This window comes from Drosophila simulans, chromosome 3R (assembly GCF_016746395.2).
Source record: "Drosophila simulans strain w501 chromosome 3R, Prin_Dsim_3.1, whole genome shotgun sequence".
In the NCBI taxonomy this organism is placed as follows: Eukaryota; Metazoa; Arthropoda; class Insecta; order Diptera; family Drosophilidae; genus Drosophila; species Drosophila simulans.
This window is the reverse complement of record NC_052523.2, coordinates 23,708,890-23,729,998: the sequence shown is the minus strand read 5'-3', so window position 1 is coordinate 23,729,998 and position 21,109 is coordinate 23,708,890. Positions and strand designations below refer to the sequence as shown.

At 43.2% G+C, this 21,109-nt stretch overlaps 4 protein-coding genes and 1 pseudogene across 6 annotated transcripts; 1 reads left to right on the top strand and 4 right to left on the bottom strand.

Annotated features, from left to right (window-relative positions):
* Nucleotides 1–66: 66 nt before the first annotated feature.
* LOC6729855 (kinesin-like protein Klp98A) lies at nt 67–11,582 on the top strand. Of its 2 annotated transcripts, XM_016174573.3 has the most exons (12): nt 67–910; nt 3,685–3,908; nt 6,217–6,530; nt 6,594–6,763; nt 6,968–7,403; nt 7,467–8,198; nt 8,259–8,432; nt 8,598–8,720; nt 8,832–8,945; nt 9,000–10,044; nt 10,104–10,279; nt 10,340–11,582. In XM_016174573.3, exons 1-12 carry the CDS (start codon nt 864–866, stop codon nt 10,580–10,582), a joined length of 3,798 nt encoding a protein of 1,265 aa, XP_016036590.1. In that variant the 5' UTR covers nt 67–863; the 3' UTR covers nt 10,583–11,582. The 2 variants fall into 2 exon arrangements, with proteins under 2 accessions (XP_016036590.1, XP_016036591.1); XM_016174574.3 differs by lacking the exon at nt 8,598–8,720.
* Nucleotides 11,583–11,886: 304 nt separating this feature from the next.
* Nucleotides 11,887–13,316, bottom strand: LOC6729854 (putative gustatory receptor 98d). The gene is made up of 4 exons (XM_002105121.4): nt 12,434–13,316; nt 12,299–12,375; nt 12,075–12,242; nt 11,887–12,017 (listed from the first exon to the last, which is right to left on the bottom strand). Exons 1-4 carry the CDS (start codon nt 13,305–13,307, stop codon nt 11,898–11,900), a joined length of 1,239 nt encoding a protein of 412 aa, XP_002105157.1. The 5' UTR covers nt 13,308–13,316; the 3' UTR covers nt 11,887–11,897.
* Nucleotides 13,317–13,396: 80 nt separating this feature from the next.
* Nucleotides 13,397–14,944, bottom strand: LOC27207387 (putative gustatory receptor 98c). The gene is made up of 4 exons (XM_016183081.3): nt 14,027–14,944; nt 13,894–13,970; nt 13,674–13,841; nt 13,397–13,617 (listed from the first exon to the last, which is right to left on the bottom strand). The coding sequence occupies exons 1-4, from the start codon at nt 14,898–14,900 to the stop codon at nt 13,516–13,518; spliced, it is 1,221 nt and encodes a 406-aa protein (XP_016036588.1). The 5' UTR covers nt 14,901–14,944; the 3' UTR covers nt 13,397–13,515.
* Nucleotides 14,945–15,079: 135 nt separating this feature from the next.
* LOC27208425 lies at nt 15,080–16,619 on the bottom strand (annotated as a pseudogene).
* A 66-nt stretch (nt 16,620–16,685) lies between these two features.
* LOC6729853 (putative gustatory receptor 98b) lies at nt 16,686–19,493 on the bottom strand. Of its 2 annotated transcripts, XM_044923169.1 has the most exons (5): nt 18,387–19,493; nt 17,217–18,164; nt 17,075–17,151; nt 16,848–17,015; nt 16,686–16,790 (listed from the first exon to the last, which is right to left on the bottom strand). In XM_044923169.1, exons 2-5 carry the CDS (start codon nt 18,088–18,090, stop codon nt 16,695–16,697), a joined length of 1,215 nt encoding a protein of 404 aa, XP_044779104.1. In that variant the 5' UTR covers nt 18,091–18,164; nt 18,387–19,493; the 3' UTR covers nt 16,686–16,694. The 2 variants fall into 2 exon arrangements, with proteins under 2 accessions (XP_044779104.1, XP_002105156.2); XM_002105120.4 differs by lacking the exon at nt 18,387–19,493 and having other exon boundaries at nt 17,217–18,322.
* Nucleotides 19,494–21,109: the final 1,616 nt, after the last annotated feature.

Genomic DNA, 21,109 nt, shown 5'->3' with positions numbered 1-21,109 from the left:
GCTATGAACCATTTCTATGAATGTTGAAAACATAGAAATGGTGTGACCGCACTGCCAGAAGGCGAGTGTGTAACTCCGCAGTTTATTGGCACTATCCTGCGAACGGTCACACCGAGTCGAACGATGAACAACAACACAACATCGCGTCGCGTTCGTTAAAAAACAGAGATTAACGCAAATCGAAGTAACAAAGTGTACATACAGCGCGCTATTTTGCTTATTTTCATCGTGCTGCACTTAATGACCCGTGTCCAGTGAACATATGGGCAGACACAAACGGTCAGCGCGAAAAGGCAGCGAGTTGCGATGAGCAGCCGCCGAAAAAAATGGCTGGAAAAATTGTGCAAGTGAATTAATGTCGAATTGCGCACAATTTAATTTTAATTTCACTAGTGGTAGTATGTGCAGTTGTTTGTGGCGCCGCGAAAAGTTCGCAAAGTTCGCTGATTTTGCGAACGGCAGGCTCGCAATCGAAATAACGGTGTACAAGAAGACGAAGAGAAAAACAAACTGAAAAGCAGAGCGAACGGAAAGCAGAAAGAGCAAAAGTCGGGCAAAAACGCAACAGAGTGAATTGTGTTTCCACTGCTGTCCCCCCCAATTCTTTAACCACCCCTCCCCCCCTGACAATCCCTCCCAAAAAATCAAATTACGTGGCAAGTGGTCAGGCGAGAACAACAACAAATACAAGCACAAAACCTGCTGCTGCAAGTTTTTTTCTATTTTTTTTGGTTCCCATCTCTTTGCTTTTGGTTTACTGTACGTGCTGAAAACGCCCCCCAAATCCGCACCACCCACCACCCAAATAAACAAATAAAGGAGTACAAGAATCCCGCGTAGCCACCCCCATCGCCACCATCGAAATGTCGTCACTCAAGGTCGCCGTGAGGGTTCGACCCTTCAACTCCCGGTAAGCCCAGATATCCTACGCCTATTTATAGACACAGTCATGGTCAAGGAAATAGCAACACTGCAAATAGAATCCACACAGAGATTGGCTAGTCAAACTGACGCACAAAGCAAAAAACACAGCTAAATATTTAAGATAGTGTTTCTGTTAAAAAAGGACATCATTCTATAAATATGAACTTATCTTTAATAAAAATTACCATTTTAATTCATAATTAAAAACTGAAATATTGAGTTGGCTGTGGAATATGTTCTAATAATCTCTTTTATTACTCATAAAGCAGCTCAGACTTATATTTTTTAAAATATCTCATATGCATATGACTAGGAAATGGGCAAGAAAAGAAATGACTTTAAAATCAAAAAATAGGTTTGCCTTATTATTATGACCTCACTTATCATTATCATTATGGGAGAATGTTTGTTTGCTGAGCTTTCTATCGCGTTTTAACCATAAAACGCCCCTTAAAAATAAGTATGGAATTTGGTTGCGCATTTCACTCAAAAAACACAAAAGTGTCTAAAAACAAATTTCGTTACAAAAAACCACTTGAAATACATGTAAAAAAGAGTACTAGACTGCCTACTTAAAACCACATTAAACCTTTTTATTTTGACCAGCCTCGTCTACGATCGTTAACCATTTTGGTTGCTGCTTGTTTATTTTTTATATTTTTTTTGTGTCTTTATCTTGGCTATCTGGCGCAGCGGTCATTGCTTTTGGCACAGTTACTTGCGAATAAAACCGAATCGAGACAAGCGTTCGAAAGAAAGACAAACGCACCGAGAAGTTGGCAGAAGTGCCTCACAAAGAAAGATACATGTGTGCGCTAAGAAAGATACATTCCGTAATGATGTCATTCATCTCTGGCGTTCGATATAAAAATCACATTAACCCATACAAAACGAGCTTTGTGCGCTGCGAGTTTACGGCTGCCGTGTGTTAATTGTGCATGAAATAAAACAACATCATCAGCGGCAAATGCTGTAATTATAATGGCAAAAAGTGGAGCTAACTCCCTGCCGCGTTGTGACATCATCGTTTTGGCTCAAACTTATGCAAAGCAGCTACTCACTACGACAGGGAGCACTCGATAAGGCAAACGGATACAAGTTGGCTTAGTAGTCATTGAACACATTGAATAAAAATCATAATTAGCATGGTGCATATTTGCATATGTACTTCCTTAGATTTGAAAAGCGTTCTCCTTTGGCAGCACTCACTGTAAATATTTTTGCATAGTTTCTTTGGCCTCCGGACGGACATTTTTAGCACATATTTCCACGGCTCCTCAGTGGACATGCAAGACTGACTGCTCGCAGTAGCCTCAATGCGAAAACAAAAGCAGAAATCTACTATAATTACGTATATAAGTGTGCTTCATAGGCACTGCACCCGAAAAAAGCAAACCAAATAAACATTTTTGATTTTGGCACGAAACTGACCGAGCAAGTTCCACATCCCATCGCTCATGAGTCACAGCGGCGAAATTCGCTGGTGTCCCGCATAAATGTTTAATTGGGAAATGAATCAGATGCCGCAAAGAATTTCCCGCTGCTTGCCGGAGTTTTCTCGCTTCCCGTAATCTCCAGCTGGATGATGCTCTTGCATCGGGCCAAAGATTAACGAATTAAAGCCACTCAAACGCAATGAGCATTGCGCCGACTTGAGTAGTGCAGCAGCTTGGCAAAGTGGAGCGGCGTAATCGTGGCAGTCCATAATGAAGATGGGGGGAATGACCCAAAATTGTCGCTCGAAATGGGACAAGGCACTAGATGGGATTCATAGAGCTTTACAGTCGCAGAACAAACACCCTTTTCACTGCAAAAAACACAGAGCATTTGAGTAAAAGTTAAACAGCACAATCATGGGAACCATACAACTCTCAAAGGTACAGAGAACAATTGGGGAAATAAATGAATACACAAAATTACAACCAGCTACACTAATAACTAATTGTTTCCCCAAATCTCACGAACTTCCCATAACTGGTTTGTAAAAGTGCCGAATACAGTCAGTAAATGAATCATGTGATCTTCTAGAGTTATGATAGAAGTCTATTTGGATCTAGTAAGATACTAAATCCACGTTTTTCCTTGAATTGCCTGCTATCGGGCATCTTATGTTTGCTCAGAGGCGCCTTCGTGTGTGTTATTTTTCCAGCTGTAGTCTATTTCGATGTGTGGGTGCCCCTATGAACTCCAGTCAACCGGTTCGGTTCCATCTTTAAACGAATGTTCTATCTATGCCCAGACGCGAGTTTTTCATCTCTCTCTGTTTTTTTTTTATTTGCGCCGCTTTTCCTTTTGATGTTGCAATCAAGTCGTTGGTTGTTTCTTCTTCATTTCTGTATTCGCTACAAACCGGATTTTCTTTTATAATTTGTAGCCAGCTAGCTGTGGAGCGTCGTCTGATCACAGGGCTAACATGTCAATTGGATTGCATGGGCTAGTTCATTTCCACATTTCCCGTCTATTTCCATTTCCATTTGCATTCGCTTCAACCGAGAAACGCCCCCTGAATTTTCGCCATTTGTTTGGGGTCATGCAAAAATCGTTAATAGGAATATTTATGAGCCAGCGGCTCGGTCTATTTATAATCCAACACGAAGGGTCCCAGGGGTTGGGGCGGGTTGTGCGGAGGTGTATGCAAATGCTAATCCATTATATGTAGCCTAAACTTAACACAATAGACTGCCACGACGTCTGTCGGCCAGAGATCCATTAAGTACGACAAGTAATAAATAAAACTGTCATCTTCACTTCCCATTGCAGCGAGATCGACATGGATGCGCAGCTCATCATGGAGATGGAGAACAAGAAGACGCGCCTGCTGAAGCCACGTCTGCAGTCGATTCGCGATGCCGGGCGGGACAATCATCACGACTTCACCTTCGACTACTCCTACTGGTCATTCGATGCGGAGGATCCGCACTTCGCCACCCAGGAGCAGGTGTACAGCGATCTGGGCAACGATGTCGTCGATTGTGCCTACGAAGGTGAGCCAAGGTCCCAGGGGTCACAACATTCGATTACACAACCGGCTAATTGAGCGAGTATAGGTCTACGCTTTGGCTTTTAGTCCGTTTCCAACACTATGCACTGCGAAAAACTAGGAGTAATTCGAACTTTATATAGTCCATAACTAGGATTGAAGAATTCGCGTGAGAGTCACCTCTGAAATTAGAAACATAAAGAGTTAAAAGGCAACTAAAACCATCTATAGTAAGGAATAGCTTTAGATATAACCCATATATCGATTAAATTTTCAGTGTTGTACATAGCTATATATTTATTTTCTGTGCACATTTTCCATTAGCGAGAGCGAGTTTCCTTCATTCTGTTTTCCTGCACTCACGGTTTTGTTTACATTTTCCCTGTGCGTCTGCTTATTGGCTTTGATATTGGGTGTTCCGTCGCCTTTTTTCCCAAATTTTCTGCTTTGTAAACAACATTGCGGCTCTAAAAATATAAAATAAAGAGCACGAGTGTATACCAAAAAAACTGCAGGCTGAAACGCTCTGCTGGCGACTAATTGCAAATGAATTTAAGTGTGTATGCAAGTAGGTGCAGTTAGCAATAATCATGCGAATTTCCTGCTACCGGATGGATGACCGCCGCTCCAGAGGATTCCAGAGTTTCGAGAAGCACGGGGAAATTTTCCAACTGCCAAAAGCATGTATTTCGTTGGTCATTTTGCGATTAAGTATTAAGTTAACCCTCTGGCAAAATAGCATAAATAGTTATTGCGCAATTACCATATACAATATAAAACTGATTGGAGCAATTCAAGGGGTATAATTAAAGTTGCTCACGATTTGCATTTTGTTTAGTTAATAGTGTTTAATACATTTCGAGGCTCCTCACTTGCCATTTCAAAGATCTAGAGTACGTAATGCTTCGCGTATCTGCGAAGTGGGCTTGATTCGATTGCAGGAGTTGGCCAAGAAAGTAAGCCAAACAAAACTTTCGCCCACAACTCAAGATGCCAAGCGAAATGGAACAGCTGTTTCTGCTGCTTTTGCTCGGCGTTGCTTTGGCACGCTTTCAATATCAAATTACGAGCAGCCAAGAGTGGCAAAGTGGCAGTGGGAATGACAAACAGCCAACATGCATTCGCTATGCAGATAAAGCCAAGTCACTCCAACGGCCATAAACAGACTGCAGTGGCGTCCAACTGACTGGCGATTTGAGTTGGAAACTCTTCGGAAATGTGCAAGTGCAGAGAGAGAAATGTCAATGCTTCTAATATATAATCCTGACTTCATCCAGAAGAGAAAACAGCTTTATATTTGATTAATTGGATTGATGTACATGATGATGTAAAGTACAAAACCTTCGACTAAAACTAGTGCAACTTGTTTTTCTTTTCGTAGTCTTCTCTATTTTCTTGCTGTGTAGCTTACTAAACGACGGATAATTTTTCTCTAGCTCTGAGCATTGTCTTGGTAATTGTTGTTGCACCACCTGTGCGGTCTCGAGTGACGTCGAATGCTAAAGCAAATCTTATCTCACACCTGTCGACCATCGAGATTGTCCAACGAGCTGCTGAAACGCTTGAGCCGCCCATCCTCCAATCTCCAGCCCCATACCCATGCCCATACCCATTCCCATGCCCATCTCCATACCCACTTGGTGTAATTCGAGCTGGAGGCACTGGATCCGATGGCTATAATTGCTGTTGGCTAGGCGCCAACGATGATGTCGCAATTAGTTGGCGCTAGTCAAAGTTTTAGATAGGTCATCGCTTGAGTCATCCATTGTATGGAAACATTTCTGTATGGGATTTTGTGCAAATAATTCGATTCTTGGCCATTGAATGGCACTTGAGACCGATAAGAGTTTAAGTGCAGCTATAAAATCAGTAAATGAATGGAAAATATCAATATTTACCAAAGAACAACTAACTCGTAATTCAACTTAGGGAGCAGAAGTTGTTTGCCCTGCTTATTAAACCTAAATTGCTATATTCGGCGAATATATTATATGTATGGCTCAACTTTGATTGTTTTTATTTCCACTCTAAATGTTATTATGTGTCACCGGTGACGCTGCATTCCCATTACTCAGTCACGAAAGACTTGCCTCACTTCTGGGCGGTTCACCAATTGCAGCATACCCTTCGTGCCTGGCAATTAACTTTGGGTAGCACGATGCGCTCGAGTGGCAACCGGCTAACATTCGCTTTTCATAGTTCTTTAGCACAAGAAACGTAATGATCCAGGGTCAAATTGCTATTAATAAGCTGCAACACCTTCCTTTCATTCGTACCCTCAACTAATTGTTCTGAATTTGCATTTTTTTCAGGATACAATGCGTGTGTTTTTGCCTACGGACAGACTGGCTCTGGCAAGACCTTCACCATGATGGGCACGCCAAACAATCCCGGCCTGATACCGCGCATCTGCGAGGAGCTCTTTGCCCGCATGCGTGTGGGCCAGGAGTCGGGCACCGGCTACAGGACGCATGCCAGCTATCTGGAGATCTACAATGAGCGGGTCAAGGATCTGCTGGCGGCACAGAGCACTGGGCATGGGCTTAGGGTGCGCGAGCATCGCAGCCTGGGTCCTTATGTGGAGAACCTGTCACAGCATGCCGTCTCCGATTTCGATGAGATTCAGGTGAGTTGTGGGTGTTCTGTGTGCTCCGAGAACTCATTACTCATTACCAAAACTGATTCACAGGAATGCATCGCAAGGGGAAATGCGCAACGCACCACGGCCAGCACCAACATGAACGATACGAGCAGCCGCAGTCACGCCATCTTCACGATCACATTTGTGCAGGCGGTCTTCATGAATGACATGCCAAGCGAGACAGTCTCGAAGATCCATTTGGTCGATTTGGCAGGCAGGTGCGTAAGCGTAGGCGCAAGCGGAGCATGAAGCACTGCTCTAGAAAGTAAAATCACACTAGGAAAAAACTCTTTCATACATAGGAAAGCAATTCTGAAAACCTAAACTGATTAGCTTGTTATTAAAATACATATATGTAAACTTATTCAGTGCAGTACTGTGATTTATATTTAATGTATTCCCCCTCTTATGCTTCCTTTCAGTGAGCGTGCCAATGCAACGGGGGCAACGGGTCAGCGGCTGAAGGAGGGCGCTCACATCAACAAATCGCTCGTGACTCTGGGTAGCGTGATCTCGGCTTTGGCGGAGCAAACGGGTGGCGGTCACAACAGCAGCAGCTCCGCACTGGCCACCACACCGAATGGGGCGAGTAAGCGAGTGCTCTACATTCCCTATCGTGACTCCATACTCACGTGGCTGCTCAAGGACAGTTTGGGTGGCAATAGCAAGACCATTATGATTGCCGCTCTTTCGCCGGCCGATTGTAACTACAGTGAAACACTCAGCACGCTGCGGTACGCGAATCGGGCGAAGAACATCATCAACAAGCCGACGGTGAACGAGGACACCAATGTAAAGCTGATCCGTGAGCTCAGGGAGGAGATCAACAAGCTCAAGTCCATGCTGGCGGGCGATATTGTAAGAAGCAATCACAAGACATTATTTCAGCCTGCAATTACATTTTGAATTTTATTCTTTCAGCACTCCCTGCAGCCATCGCTCAAAGTATTGGCCGATCTGCAAAAGAAGGAGGCGCAAGAGAAAGTACTCACCGAGGAATGGACGGAGAAATGGAAGGTGGCCCAGTCCATTTTGCAGGAGCAAAAGAGTCTGGGTCTGCGCAAGTCGGGTGTGGGCGTGGTACTGGACTCAGAGATGCCGCATCTGATTGGCATCCACAACGACGTGACCACCGGAGTGACCCTGTACAGCCTGAAGGAGGGCGAAACGCGAATTGGCAGTGAGGATGCAGAAGTAGCCCAGGACATCGAGTTGGCCGGCGATGGCATTCGGGCGCAACACTGCAGTATTTTCCTAAAGGGTGGTGTGGTCACCCTGCATCCCTGGCCCTTGGCCCAGTGCTGGGTGAACGCCCATCTTATTGACGAACCCAAGCAAATCTCGCAGGGCGATATCATATTGCTGGGCCGTACGAACATCTTCCGTTTTAACAATCCCGCCGAAGCTGCAAAACTAAGAAAAGATTTGAGTCGATCGCAGCTGGACATGTCCCGGCTTTCCCTGATCACCTCGTCCAAGGAGAATTTGCTCACCTGCAGCATATACTCGGATGAGGATGGAGCATCGCCCTACAAGCGTCCAGAGCGACAGTATTATCCCCAGCGTCCTATGTCGCGCGACGATCCAGAATTGCAGGACGAGAATAGAAAGATCCTTGATACCATTGAGAATGCCCTTAAGCAGCTCAATGTGGTAAGTGATTATTGTAGTAAATGTATAAACTTTAAATTAAATATATAAATTATATTTTAGGAACGCGTCCAAATGCACGACCAATACAAGACCAAAGTGCGCAAGCTGACCGAAGAACTCATTCGCCTCGAACAGGAGGAGATGGACACCTTGCAGTTGCTGAATTGTCGTGAACAGGAGCTGATCGCCCGCAAGGACATGCTGCTGTGGGAAAAGAACAATGAGAAGGTTCAGGTGCGTCATTCTGATCCCATCCGTTTGTTTGCATGTCATCATTAATTGTTCCCGAAATGGATGGATTGATTATTGTGCTTGTTTATTGCCTGTTCATATTTATTCTTTTTCTTGTTTTGGCTTTATGTTCCTTACGATTTTCTGTTCGTTCCATTTTCGTTTTAGATCGACATTGTGTGTAGACAAATTTCAGCGTTTCAGACGCAGCTCGACTCTAAGAAACGAGATTTCTCTGAGTATGTAGCGAAAGAATTGCAGGAACTGCAAGATTGTGGCAAACTGGACGAGGTTTGTTTGATTGTTTAGAATTTCTTTGCTTAGATAAGATTACACTTTTAGTAGAAATAGAAATAGAAATATCTTTTACTTTGATTAACAATCATACTTGTGTATTTGCAGATGGGAATGAAGATCGAAGAGGGCACTCCTCTGAATGATGACCTGCTGTTGCAGGTATCGGATTCCCTGGATTTGTTTGCAGCGCAGTTTATAAAGGACACTGTGCGAAGAAATGTAAGTATATTTATTTATTATAGCGAATAAATAATTAAATTTAATCGATTTAAGAATGAGGAAATCCGGAAACTGGACGAGCAAATAGCCGAAAAGGAAAGAATACTCAATGCCAGCACTACAAAAATAGCTAAGGTCGATGAGACCATGCTGGAGATCCAGGCCCAGCTGGAGCGCCTGCGTCTGGAACGCGCCGAAAGCGAGGCTGAATCCCAGGCGATGCGCGCTAGGAAGCAGAACATGAAACTGCAGTTGGGCAACAAGTCGATGTCCACCTCGACCAGCACTAACGAGGCTGACGATGTGTCCAAGTCGGATACGTACGAAACCTGTGATACCTTCCATACCGCTCAGTCCAACCTATCGCTCGTTTCATCGCCCACAATTACGGAAGGCCAGCAGTCGCCGCTCAGCAATTGTTCCTGCGATGCGGAGGATGAGGCCGAGGACACGCGGAAAGATGACCTTTCCGGCAGCAGCGAGGAGACTTCACGAACCTGTACCGCTGGTCCCAGCAGTGGCAGTGGTAGTGGGAGTGTAGGCATTGGTGGTTCGGGATCCGCGCCCAGCTGCACACCCACTTCACAGGCTGTCATGAGTGACAGCGGTGTTTGCCTGGACACTCGTAATCAGGCCATCCTGCAGAATGGCCACCTAAACAACTACAAGCAGGGAGTACGCACCAGCGACGAAGACACCGGTTCCTGCTCGTCCTGTGAGCTGGGACGGCACTCAGATATTGCTCGTCCATATTGTCCACTGCATTCGCTGCGACGCAAGATTGCTGCCCAGAAGGCACTGATCATGAAGAACCTAGAAACGGACTTGAACAAGGCACAGTTGGATGAGCACATTGCCGATCTGCAGGATCTGCAGCGACGCTATATACAAATGGAGCAGGAGATGCTGCAATCGGTGCAGGATCTGGAGGCGCATGCCCAGTGTTGTGCTGACGAGCGTTCCGGCATGGAACGACAATATGAACTGGCCAGCTCTATTATGCGTTCGAGTGTCATGAGTCCCACCAGCATGGAGGAGTCCACTTCGCAGATATATTCACCCAGCATGACAAGATCGTGCCCATCAATGCGCGAGTTTCGTACGTATTTTGTTAAATATAATGTATGATTTCAGTTGTATAACAACATATTTCCTTAGCCGAAGGCGAACACTTCATTACCATCCCGAGTTTTGTGATGCGGGGCGCCGGCAAGCAAACGCACTACGAATACGAGGTTCGCATCGCTCTACCCGATGGCAAGTTAAACATTCTGCGTCGATACAGTCGCTTCAGGGAACTGCACCTGTGCATGAAACACTGCTACGGTGCCAAGGTAAGAGTTTGCCAATTAAGACGTTTCAGCCCCTTAATATATGAATCAATTTCCGAACAGATATCTGCACTACCCTTTCCGCGGAGAGAGCTCTTCGCCTCGAACAGCGAGCCGGTGGCGAAGCATCGTCGCCGCCTTCTAGAACTCTATTTACGACGCCTATTCGTCGTGTGCTCGAAGATTCCGCAGTGCCCAATCTACGAGGGACCCGGCGGAACGGGCCTCACACGCGCCTCCCTCGTCCAGCTGTCGTCTTTTTTCAAGAAAGGCCTGTTCGAGAACGGAAAGCACGGGACGGGATAATAGTTAACCTACTGCTGAATTATCTCCTGCCTACAGTGTGTCTTTTTATTTACTTGTACTACCTGTTAAGCTATATGAACGACAACATGGACCTGTTTTGATTAGCTAGCCGAAACTACTGTGTAGATTAAATTAGTTGTAAGCCCCGTAGCTATGTAAGACCACCAGTGTCCTTTCTAACACTCGAACATATGTGCGACATTTTTTATACCCATTGTTATCTACTGAATCGGAGCTTTATATTGAAATCACTGTAAATGTAACTGCCAGTGGCGACGTTGCAATCTCTGATTTGTACTACACCAAGTGCAAATATATATTCTATCTATTAGTATCGATATCGCGTTGGAGGTTTGTTTAGATGGTTTGTTGGTGTTTGCGGCCAGTTTTAATTAGTTAATTATTTCCATTTACTAGTTAATTATACGCATAGGTGTACGACTTCCAAAAAGTTATTCCAGTTATTTAGTCTGTGATTGCCAACTGAAGTTATAGATCAGAATCAGAATCCAAGCAAATGAGCGTAACTGAACATTTCACGAGCGAGTAATAGTAATCCAACTGACAACTCCATAGTCTAATATCTCTTAGGCGTAAGCTACTTGTACAAATCGATCACTGAAGGGTCTAGGTGGGCAGATGTTTAGCAGTAGGTATTAGGTTCACTAGCTACTAAGTTCTAGATTTAAGTCGATGCGTCGCAATTAAACTACACTAATTATGAGTACAATTCCCGAAGATGTAACAACATGAAATGTTCAATGTAAAAAGCATAGACTAAGTTTACTTATAGCAATATGCTAGTTGATATTGAATGGTGAAATTGATCGATCGGCCGATCGATGGCAATAAGTGAAACAATAATAGCCTAGATGTAGTAAAACCTGATGGTTCCGCCCACTCAAATGGAAGTCCCTCAGGGACAGGCCAATTCCAAGTTGACAACAGAGTGGCTGCTGTCTTAAAAAAATAAATACGTAAATATATACAATAAATATAATTGTTGTTTTTTATTATAATAAATGAATTAATTAGACATGTACTAATGTAAAGCCCACCACTGTATCAAATGTATATATACATGCTGTGTATCTACATTACCTCTACATTACATGTGCTAATTTTTGGACACTGTACATCATATTGTAAAAGACATTTCTTTATGGTGTTAAAACATATTTATTATTACTTTCAATTATTGATATTGATTGTTGTTTAAAATTTCATTAAAATATTATAGATTTTTTCGTCGCCAGGTGTCGCTGTTGCAATGTGTAGAAGAAATGTAAGATGTATTTAAATTAGTTTGATTAATTTACGCGGTATATGCTTTCATTTCGGTGCTGTTAATATTTTGCATAAAATTTGTTTGAGCAAAAAATTGAATTTTAAATTGCACGAGTATAATGACGTAACCGAATAAGGTAACTACCATCTAGAAGAAAGGAAAGTTTCCATAAGCTTGCTTTTTAATTTATAATTTAAGTTTTACCCCTCCAAAGAACTTAAGATTGATGTCAAAAAGGCCGCCGCATGTAAAAATAAGCTTTAAATGCTCCATTTGCAGCGAGTATTCCCTCAGGCCCATTTTCAATATTGGATAATCTTCGGCTGCAGGAAGGCAATTCATTTGGTGAAGAACTCGTGGGATGCTATTATACTTATAAAAATAAAATTATTAAAATACGTTTTAAAGATATATATGTAAATACTTACTGCTTGAATGCAAAACTCGCTGTATAAACAGGATAGAAAAATATTGATTGACAGCAAAAGGCAAGTACCAATGCGCACTATTATGGAATAACTCTATATAGGTTACATTTCTTTTGAACCTGAAATCCAACTTACTATATTGACAGCATTCGTTTGGATTGACGGATTTGATGAGAGCCCAGTTGACAATGTGCAGAATGCTCAGTTCATTGTAGAGAAACAAAAGCGTCAAGGATAGAGTAAAATACAAGCTGACCTCATTCACCAAGCCCCAAATGCGTCCAGCCAGCAATTGATTGCGTTTCAAGGCCACACACAGCTCCTGAACACTGTCCCTTGACTGGTTACCCTCGAGCTCCACACCGATCTGCTGGAGGATGTGGCGCCCTCGCAGGATCAGTTCATAGATCAAGAGCACAAACACACAATACTCTGTACACTTAAATTGTAGCATTATCAGAATGATTTCGGTGAGCACTTTATTTGTCCAGTGGAGGTAGGGTCCGAGGGCCACGAGGGTAAATCGTGGCGTTAGACCCACCAGCAACACTATCCACAAGCCCACAGAGAGGGCCAATCGGAAACGGAGACTCCACCAGTGCCGTTGGCCAACAAAACCATCAGAGGCTTTATTCAGCTCTATTTCCAGATCCGCAATATCATCATAAATCCTAGCAAGGCGCCGAAAGTTCAGCAGAATGTTCAGTTGATTCCAAACGAACATGGCCACCACCAGGACCTTCTGCGTATTTCCCATGACATTGCTAAAGTCCTCGGCGTGAAACTGATGTATATCCTTTTGCAGGGCCACAATGTTCGCGTAGCACTCATAGATGACAATTAGGGAAATGCTAATTAAAAAGCAGGCGTAACCCAATATAAAAAACCCTCTACGTCGCTTATGTAAGGTCCTGGTAAAAAACTGAGTTGGCGGAGTGAGTCCAAAGATGGAATAAATCTGAAGATAAGGACGAGCTGCGGCCAGCAGACGACTCCGATTGGCTTCCATTTCCAGCGAGAAGTTGAAAGACACTGGGAAAACTAGTAAGTCTAAGTGGCTAAATAGCTGTGTACTTTCATTTTAATTAAGTTGATAAGATGATCAAAGTTTTTGATCAAATGGTTGCTGGTGAAATAATTAGTGTTTGATGTTCCTTCATACCATTTAAAAATGTTATCATAGGGTAGCCCTTAATATACAAATATAATCATCAATATTAGAACGCATCGCTAGTATTTTGTCTGTAGCTGATCTGAGCAAAATCCTGAACTTTGAATTGAACTATAATAATTACATAACCACATAGAGTAACCAGCATCTGTAAAAAGTAAAAGTAAAAATGTGTAAAGTAAGTTCAAATATGGCACATTATACCCCTCCAAATAACTTGAGATTGATGTCGAATAAGCCTCCACACGTGAACAGGAGCTTCAAGTGCTGCATTTGCAGGATGTATTCCTTGAGACCCATTTTGAGCATTTGGAATTCTTCAGCTGTAGGCAAACATCCAATTTGATGAAGGATGTGTGATATGCTATTGTACTGAAAATGTTCATGGAACTAAAGTAAAACCCCTTTTTTTGGTACGACTTACAGTTTTTACGCAGCATTCACTATAAAAGCAGGTCAGCAGAAGATTGAATGACAGAAAAGTAATAGATCCCAAACGATCTACAATAAGCATAGATAAAGGGAATGTCCTTGATGATTTCATGAGGATGACTCACTCAGTTGACAGCAATCGTTTGGATTGATGGATCTAATGATAGCCCAGTTGACAACGTGCAGAATGGTCAGTCCATTGTAGAGAAACAGCAGCGTCATGGACCATCTGAAATATGCTCCAATCTCACCCACCAATCTCCAGATTCGTCCAAAGAGCAGCTGGTTCTGCTTTAAAGTCACACATAGCTCCTGAATCCTGGCTCCACAGTCGAAGTCCTCGAGATCAGCCTTTAGCTGCTCCAGGACATGGCGCGTCCTTAGAATCAGTTCATAAACCAGTAGAACGAATAGACAATACTCGGGGCCTTTGAGTTGAAGCATTATAAGAATGATCTGTGTGAATACTTGATTCAGCCAGTGAAAGAAGGGTCCAGTGCGTCCAAGAGTTAAACGTGGTATAACACCTATGATGAAGACCATCCACAGACCAATGGAAAGCGCCAGTCGGAGTCGGAAGCTCCACCAATGCCTCTTGCCACAAAAATCCTTCGAGGCCTTACCTATTTCTAGATCCAGATTCGCAATTTCGTTGTAGATTAGTCCAAGACGCCCATAGTTTAGTAGTATATTGAGTTGATTGCAAGTTGCTATAGCTACTATAAGAATCTTTTGTGTTCTTCCCATTACTTTGCTGAAATCCTCCACGTGAAATTTATGAATTTCCAGCTGCAGGGACACAATATTCGCATGGCATTCATAGAAAACCATCAGAAGACTTGCAACTAAGTACAGGCTGTATCCTGCAATCCAACAGATCCTGCGTCGCCTGCGAAGAGTCCTGGTAAAGAATTCGGCAGGAGGTGTTAGACCAAATATGGATAGGACTTGAAGATAAGGACGAGCTGTGGTCAGCAGGCGACTCCGTTTGGCTTCCATCTCCAGCAAGTAGTAAAAAGTCACTGGCCTAATGGTCCTGTCATTCCTGGGTAAACACTTTTGTTAATTAGTTGGACACGATAATCAGCTAGCATTTCTATTAAACATTTAATATTATATAGGAGTCACTTTGTAGACCCAGGAATATACATTATGTTTTGTTGCAATTGTTTGTAATTGGATTGCACGTTTAATATGTCATTTCGGTTATGTTGTTACTTTCAAAGTATTTTGTTTCGGCAAAAACTTGAATTTTGAACTGCACGAGTATGATTAAGTAGCCAAATATGGTGACCACCACCTGCGAAGTAGTTTTTTTTTTTAAATAATGATACGATCCATATGATTGAATAATATAATACCCCTCCAAAGTACTTCAGATTTATGTTGAAGAATCCACCGCATCTGAAAGAAAGTTTCAAATGTTGCATTTGTAGGGAGTATTCCCTTAGACCCATTTTCAACATTTGAAAGTCGTCGGCTGCAGGCAGGCAATTGATTTGGTGGAGAATTCTTGGGATGCCATTATACTAGAATATCTTTGTATATATCTTTCATATATTTCCTAGTTCAGTTGAGAAACCTACCGCTCGAATGCAGAACTCACTATAAAAACAGGCCAGAAAAATTGTACTCGATAGTAGAAGAGTAACACCAAGCCGTGCTAAAAGATGTACATTAAAGTTCATGAATAAAGTTCATAATAGTTATTAGTTCAATACTTACAATACTGACAGCAATCGTTCGGATTGATAGATTTTATAAGCGCCCAGTTGACCACGTGCATGATGGTCAGACAATTGAAGAAGAAGAGCAGGGATATGGAAAGAGCGAAATAGTGGCCAATCTCACCCACCAACTCCCAAATCCGACCCACCAGTAGCTGATTGCTTTTCAGAGCCACGCAGAGCTCCTGCATCCTGTTCCCGCAGCTGCAATTCTGCAGTTCTTCATGGATTTGCTGGAGATTGTGACGCACCCGGAGAACCAGCTCATAGATCAGGAGAACGAACACACAATACTCGGTGCATTTGAGTTGCATTTGCCCAGTGGAGAAAAAACGCCAATCGCCGAACGGTGAGGCGTGGAACAAGGCTCATGATCAGGACCATCCACCCTCCAATGTATAGTGCCATCCGGAAACGAAAGCTCCACCAATATCTTCGTGCTCTGAAATCCTTCGCAGCATTATCTGCATCCAGTTCCAAATTCGCAATACCCTCGTAGATGCGTCCAAGTCGGCGAAAGTTGAGCAGAATGTTTAGGTGATTGCAAGTAGCCATGGCTACCACTAGAAACTTTTGGGTCCATCCCATCACTCTGCTAAAGTCCTCCGCGTGAAACTGATGGACCTCCTCTTGTAGGGCCACAATATTCGCATAGCACTCATAGATGACCACCAGGGAGATTGAAACTAGGAAACATCCGTAGATTGCAATAAAGAGGCCTCTACGTCGCCTATGCAGTGTCCTGGTAAAAAAAACTGGTGGAGGTGTGACTCCGAGTAGGGCTAAAACCTGGAGATAAGGACGAGCCGTGGCCAGCAAACGACTTCGATTGACTTCCATATCCTGCGACGTGTCGAATGGAACTGGCAATCTACATTTGCGTTTTTGCTCCTGAATGCAATTACTAACTTTTATTTGGTTGTAGAGATGATCAGTGTGCATTTGTAAGTACAAAACACTTAACTTGGTGAATAGCTAAAATGCACCTTTATTTTCTTTTGATTAAGAGGTGAAAATACCATCTAGATTAATTACTTAACTACTTTTTTATATGGGTCTTAATCCGTTAAACGCTGATACTTGATTTGTATCTATCCTCAGCAATCGCCTGCACTTTGAATTGTATGAGGATTATGATATATCCAAAAATGGTGACAAGCATCTGCAAACAAATCCTAGTCAGCAAGCTATTATAATTGATAAATAAACTGGGTTTTACCCCGCCAAAGTATTTCAAGTTGATGTCAAACAACCCGCCGCATGTGAAACGCAACTTCAGGTGTTCCATTTGCAAGGAGTACTCCCGCAATCCTCTGGTCAACATGGCAAAATTGGGATCAGCGGATGTGCAGCGAATCTTATGCAGGATTCGTGGAAAGCAGTTGTACTATATAGATTTAATTTTAAGAAAATTTATTTATTAAATTTATATTAAAGCAAACTTACCGCATTTATGCAACGCTGACTTAGAACGCAGGGCAGTAGAAGGTTTACAAGAAGCGTGGAGCAAACTAGGAATCGTTCTGAAAAGTATACATTATATAGGGATTGGGGCTCTCCTAGGTTATGGGGCTACTTTCCCACCCACCATAGTGACAACACGAATCGTAGAGGAACTTGTTGATGTACACCCAGTTGACCATGTGAAGGATGGTCAGACCATTGAGGAGGAACAACAGCACCATGGTTGGGGTGAAGTAGCTGACCACATCGCCCTCCAGTCTCCAAATCCGTCCCAATAGCAATTGATTGCGTTTCAGGGCTACACATAGAGCTTGGAGCATGTCCTGCTGCTCGCAGTCCTGGAACTCCTCCTGCAGCTGACTGAGTGTGTGGCGCAACCGAAGGACCAACTCATGGATGAGGAGTACAAAGACGCAATACTCCAGACTCTTGAGCTGCTGCATTATCATGACGAACTCGGTGAAGATCTTCAATAGCGTGCTGACAAAAGTTCCCATGGCCGTCATGGTTAATCGGGGCATTGAACCCACCATCAGGATCATCCACACGCCCACACAGAGGGCCATGCGAAAGCGGAAACTATAGCGTTGTCTTTGGCCACCAAAGCACTGCGATGCCTCGTCCATGTCCAACTCCAAATTGGCAATGTCCTTGTAGATTCCGCCAAGTCGGCGATAATTGAACAGCATATTCAGCTGGTTGGCAATGGCCATAACCGAATACAGGCTCTTTTGAATATTACCCATCACTCTGGTAAAGTCAGCCACATTGTACTCCAAGACCTCCTCGTCAATGGCTATAATGTTAAAGTAGGACACAAAGAAGACCGTCGCAAGGATCACGGCAGCATAGCACACATAGCCAGTCATCAAGTACCATCTAAGTCTTCTATGTGGAGTGTGGCCAAAACTTTCGGGCGGTGGTGTGAGAGCAAACACGGAAAAGATGTCGAGATATGGAATGGCGGTGGCCAGCAGACGGCTCTTCTGGGCCACCATGTTGGGTGAGTTCTGAAAACCAACTGCTGACCATGCTGGCGGTTAAGCCACCACCTGTCATGGATGCGCTGTACCTGTGGGTACCCAACAGGCAGTTGTAATTTCATGTTAAATTGTGCAAAATGGGGAAATTGTAAAATTAGCAATATGAATTATCGAAAATATCTCGTCCAGCAATAACTAATGGGAAAATGACTGTAATTTCCAATATGAACTCCCGCAAAATACCTTGATTCCCAGACGGGTTCAATTTAATGTGTATGTACCTTACCCATCACTGCCTACTACTCACTTACCTAATTATTCAATATACCGAGGCAAGCACATTTCACTAATTAGGTACATACGTAGATAAGATGGGCTGCTTTCCGGGTGGCGTTTGGTTGCCAGTTGGCCAGGACGATTTCTATCTCTCGTTGCCTGGCCAATTTCCACGTCATAACGCTGGTAATTGCCATATAGCATGCACCATCCACCATGCACCATGCACCCACCATTCCATACTATGCAAATGTGGGTTAAATTGTTTTTGTCTTCGGCCAGTCATCAGCATTGTCTCTCAACGATTGCATGTGCATCCATTCCAACTTTCCCATCTCTCCATCTGTCGCTTTCAATTGCTCCACTTTCTTGCATCATTTTCCATTTTGTGCACATAATTGCACTTCTTGTGAGCCAAAGTGGGCAAACATCCAACGTCACCATCGGCGCCACCAGCCACCAGCCACCAGCCACCACCAGCCATCCACATCCTCGTACTCATTCGCTAGCAAGCTTATGCTCCTGCACAAGCCAAATCAAACGAAAACACCCTCTTGTTCAATCCCCAACCGCTTGCTAATCCCGTGCTGGAATTTCCCTGGATCCCCAGGTTCCCAGGATCCACATGCACATACGAGGATTCGGATCTGGATAGGGGGTTGTTGCTGGCGCGGCGGCAAGACATTGACGGGATTAAGTGTCCTTTTTAATTTTAAACTACTTCACTTCACTTTGCACAGTCAATGAGTGCGCTGCACCACCTCACATCCACATCCACAAGCCCGTGCACATCCACGTACTCCACGTCCTGATCCCTGCGAGCTACGATGGCTCGGTTAGGCTGCCCCTCCTTTTTATTTCTTGCTACTCTGGCCATGTATGTTTCTCTTTCGAGTCCTTTTCTTTTAAGCTTGATTATGCACTTTGTGTAACTCTATGACATGGACATGCATTTGCATGCTGCCCTCCGTGCCAATGGCATTTTTAATTTGCCATAGCAACGTATCCTGATCCAGGACCACTTCACTTCACAACAGTGTTGTCGATAAACTCACCCAAGGAGATAGCCAAATAAAATAACTAAACAATTGTAAATGCCCTGGAAACTGTCAGTATTTCAATATTTATTTTACTAGAAATTTATTTGTTTTATTTGACTAATCTGTTAGTGTTGAATGTATGTTTTTAATAAATGCATTTTCTATTTGTGTTTTTGAAGTTTATTTAATCATTTTAATTTTAAGTTTAAGCTGTATATGCTCGGTTATATTTACGTCTGATACATACGAAAAAAAAGGCCAAATGGTCATCGATTGCAGGACACTCAGCTAGGAGAGCAGCGCAAATTGCATGCATTAGCCAGGACGAGGTGATGATGTGGGTGGCGTTGGAGGTCCTTGGGATGTGGGGCTTCTCATTTATTATGCAGTGCAGCGAAGTAACAATGACTTTGGATTATTGTTTCCTCCCTGCCGCAGCAAACAATTGAAATACAATAAAATTAAATAATTTTTAACAAGCCACAGGAAAACGGAAGTGCTCGTCCATACTCACACACACACACACACACACACACTTACGCACACAAAGGCGCAGATTTACACGGCCTTAATAGCCAATCTCTGGCATTGGCGAACAGATAGTCCGTATATAAAGCGCTTTTTTGCACTGCATTTTATCATTCTTATTATAAATATATTGTGCATTGTTTAAATTGCATTTAACTTTAACATAAAAAATACACATTTATACGCATATCGATATATTTTATTCGCAAAGGTAAATAAATTCACACAAAGGCAGTGTGTAACGGTGTGTGTGTGCGAGTGTGCGAGTGTCTGCGAGCCATAAACAAATACAATTTTATTATTTATTATTTATGTATTCATGGCCATTAAACGGATATCCGTGGCCATGGCGCATTAAATTGCACTGCCGCCTATTTCCCCCCCCAACCTACCAACTTCACCCCTTACCTTTTCATCACCTACAAGGACCTCAACCCCTATTTTCAATCCATAAAGCGGATCACGTGCTGTTGTCATGGCGACAGCATTAATGCTCCTTCAGTTCGCATCCTAATAGAGAGATGCTGCGTAAGGGGATTCCCAGATGCAGTTGGAGTCACAAGGGACCCAAACACAATCCTACTGCAACGGGCTTATTAAGACGGATTTCTTATAGTTGATCTAATTTCCATTGAATGTTTGTGTTATTTTCTCAAGTTTCTGTTAGTACGTCTTACATGCAATTAGTTGTCAAAATGCAAAACGGAAATAACAAGATATGCCAACGAAAGGACTTAACCCTCGGAAGATTTAAAGCTCTGATAGATAAATTTCGAAATATCTGACCGATAAATGCGTTTGCACCTCTCTAATTAAAATTTATCCCCCAACTTATTGCCACCTGAAGCATGTGATAAGCTTCCGTTGGGCCATAAGTATTTTGTTATCCGAGGAGAAATCGCTTGCCAGGATGCGAAACAAATTTAAGGAAGTATCAATTGCGGGGGATAAGGAGGTTGCTTTCCTGAATGCCAGCTTTTGCTGGTACTAAAGCTATGAGCCATCCTTTCTCCACTTCTGCCGCTTGTGGCTGGCGGTTTTAGTTGACTTGGCACTGGGTGTCTGTCTTTTGCTATCAATATGTAATCAATGCTTTCAGATAACTTTGCCATTCGCAGCAGCAAGGCCTTTTGTTTCGTACAAATCGCAAGACGAAGCACCGACATTTGGAGTTGGGTAATGGCAGCACC

Bases quoted from the DNA above. Each gene is read 5' to 3' on its own strand.
- LOC6729854 (XM_002105121.4), bottom strand. From the start codon at position 13,307: ATGGAAGCCAATCGGAGTCGTCTGCTGGCCGCAGCTCGTCCTTATCTT. The intron at 12,243-12,298 runs GTAAGTATTTAC...TATTTTTATAAG, and splicing joins GCGAGTTTTGCATTCAAGCA to TATAATAGCATCCCACGAGT. The intron at 12,018-12,074 runs GTAAAACTTAAA...CCTTTCTTCTAG, and splicing joins ATCTTAAGTTCTTTGGAGGG to ATGGTAGTTACCTTATTCGG.
- LOC27207387 (XM_016183081.3), bottom strand. From the start codon at position 14,900: ATGGAAGCCAAACGGAGTCGCCTGCTGACCACAGCTCGTCCTTATCTT. The intron at 13,971-14,026 runs GTGAGTCATCCT...TGCTTATTGTAG, and splicing joins AAACGATTGCTGTCAACTGA to ATCGTTTGGGATCTATTACT. The intron at 13,618-13,673 runs GTATAATGTGCC...TACTTTTTACAG, and splicing joins ATCTCAAGTTATTTGGAGGG to ATGCTGGTTACTCTATGTGG.
- LOC6729855 (XM_016174573.3), top strand. From the start codon at position 864: ATGTCGTCACTCAAGGTCGCCGTGAGGGTTCGACCCTTCAACTCCCG. The intron at 911-3,684 runs GTAAGCCCAGAT...TTCCCATTGCAG, and splicing joins GTTCGACCCTTCAACTCCCG to CGAGATCGACATGGATGCGC. The intron at 3,909-6,216 runs GTGAGCCAAGGT...CATTTTTTTCAG, and splicing joins CGTCGATTGTGCCTACGAAG to GATACAATGCGTGTGTTTTT.
- LOC6729853 (XM_044923169.1), bottom strand. From the start codon at position 18,090: ATGGTGGCCCAGAAGAGCCGTCTGCTGGCCACCGCCATTCCATATCTC. The intron at 17,016-17,074 runs GTAAGTTTGCTT...AAATCTATATAG, and splicing joins GTCAGCGTTGCATAAATGCG to TACAACTGCTTTCCACGAAT. The intron at 16,791-16,847 runs GTAAAACCCAGT...ATTTGTTTGCAG, and splicing joins ACTTGAAATACTTTGGCGGG to ATGCTTGTCACCATTTTTGG.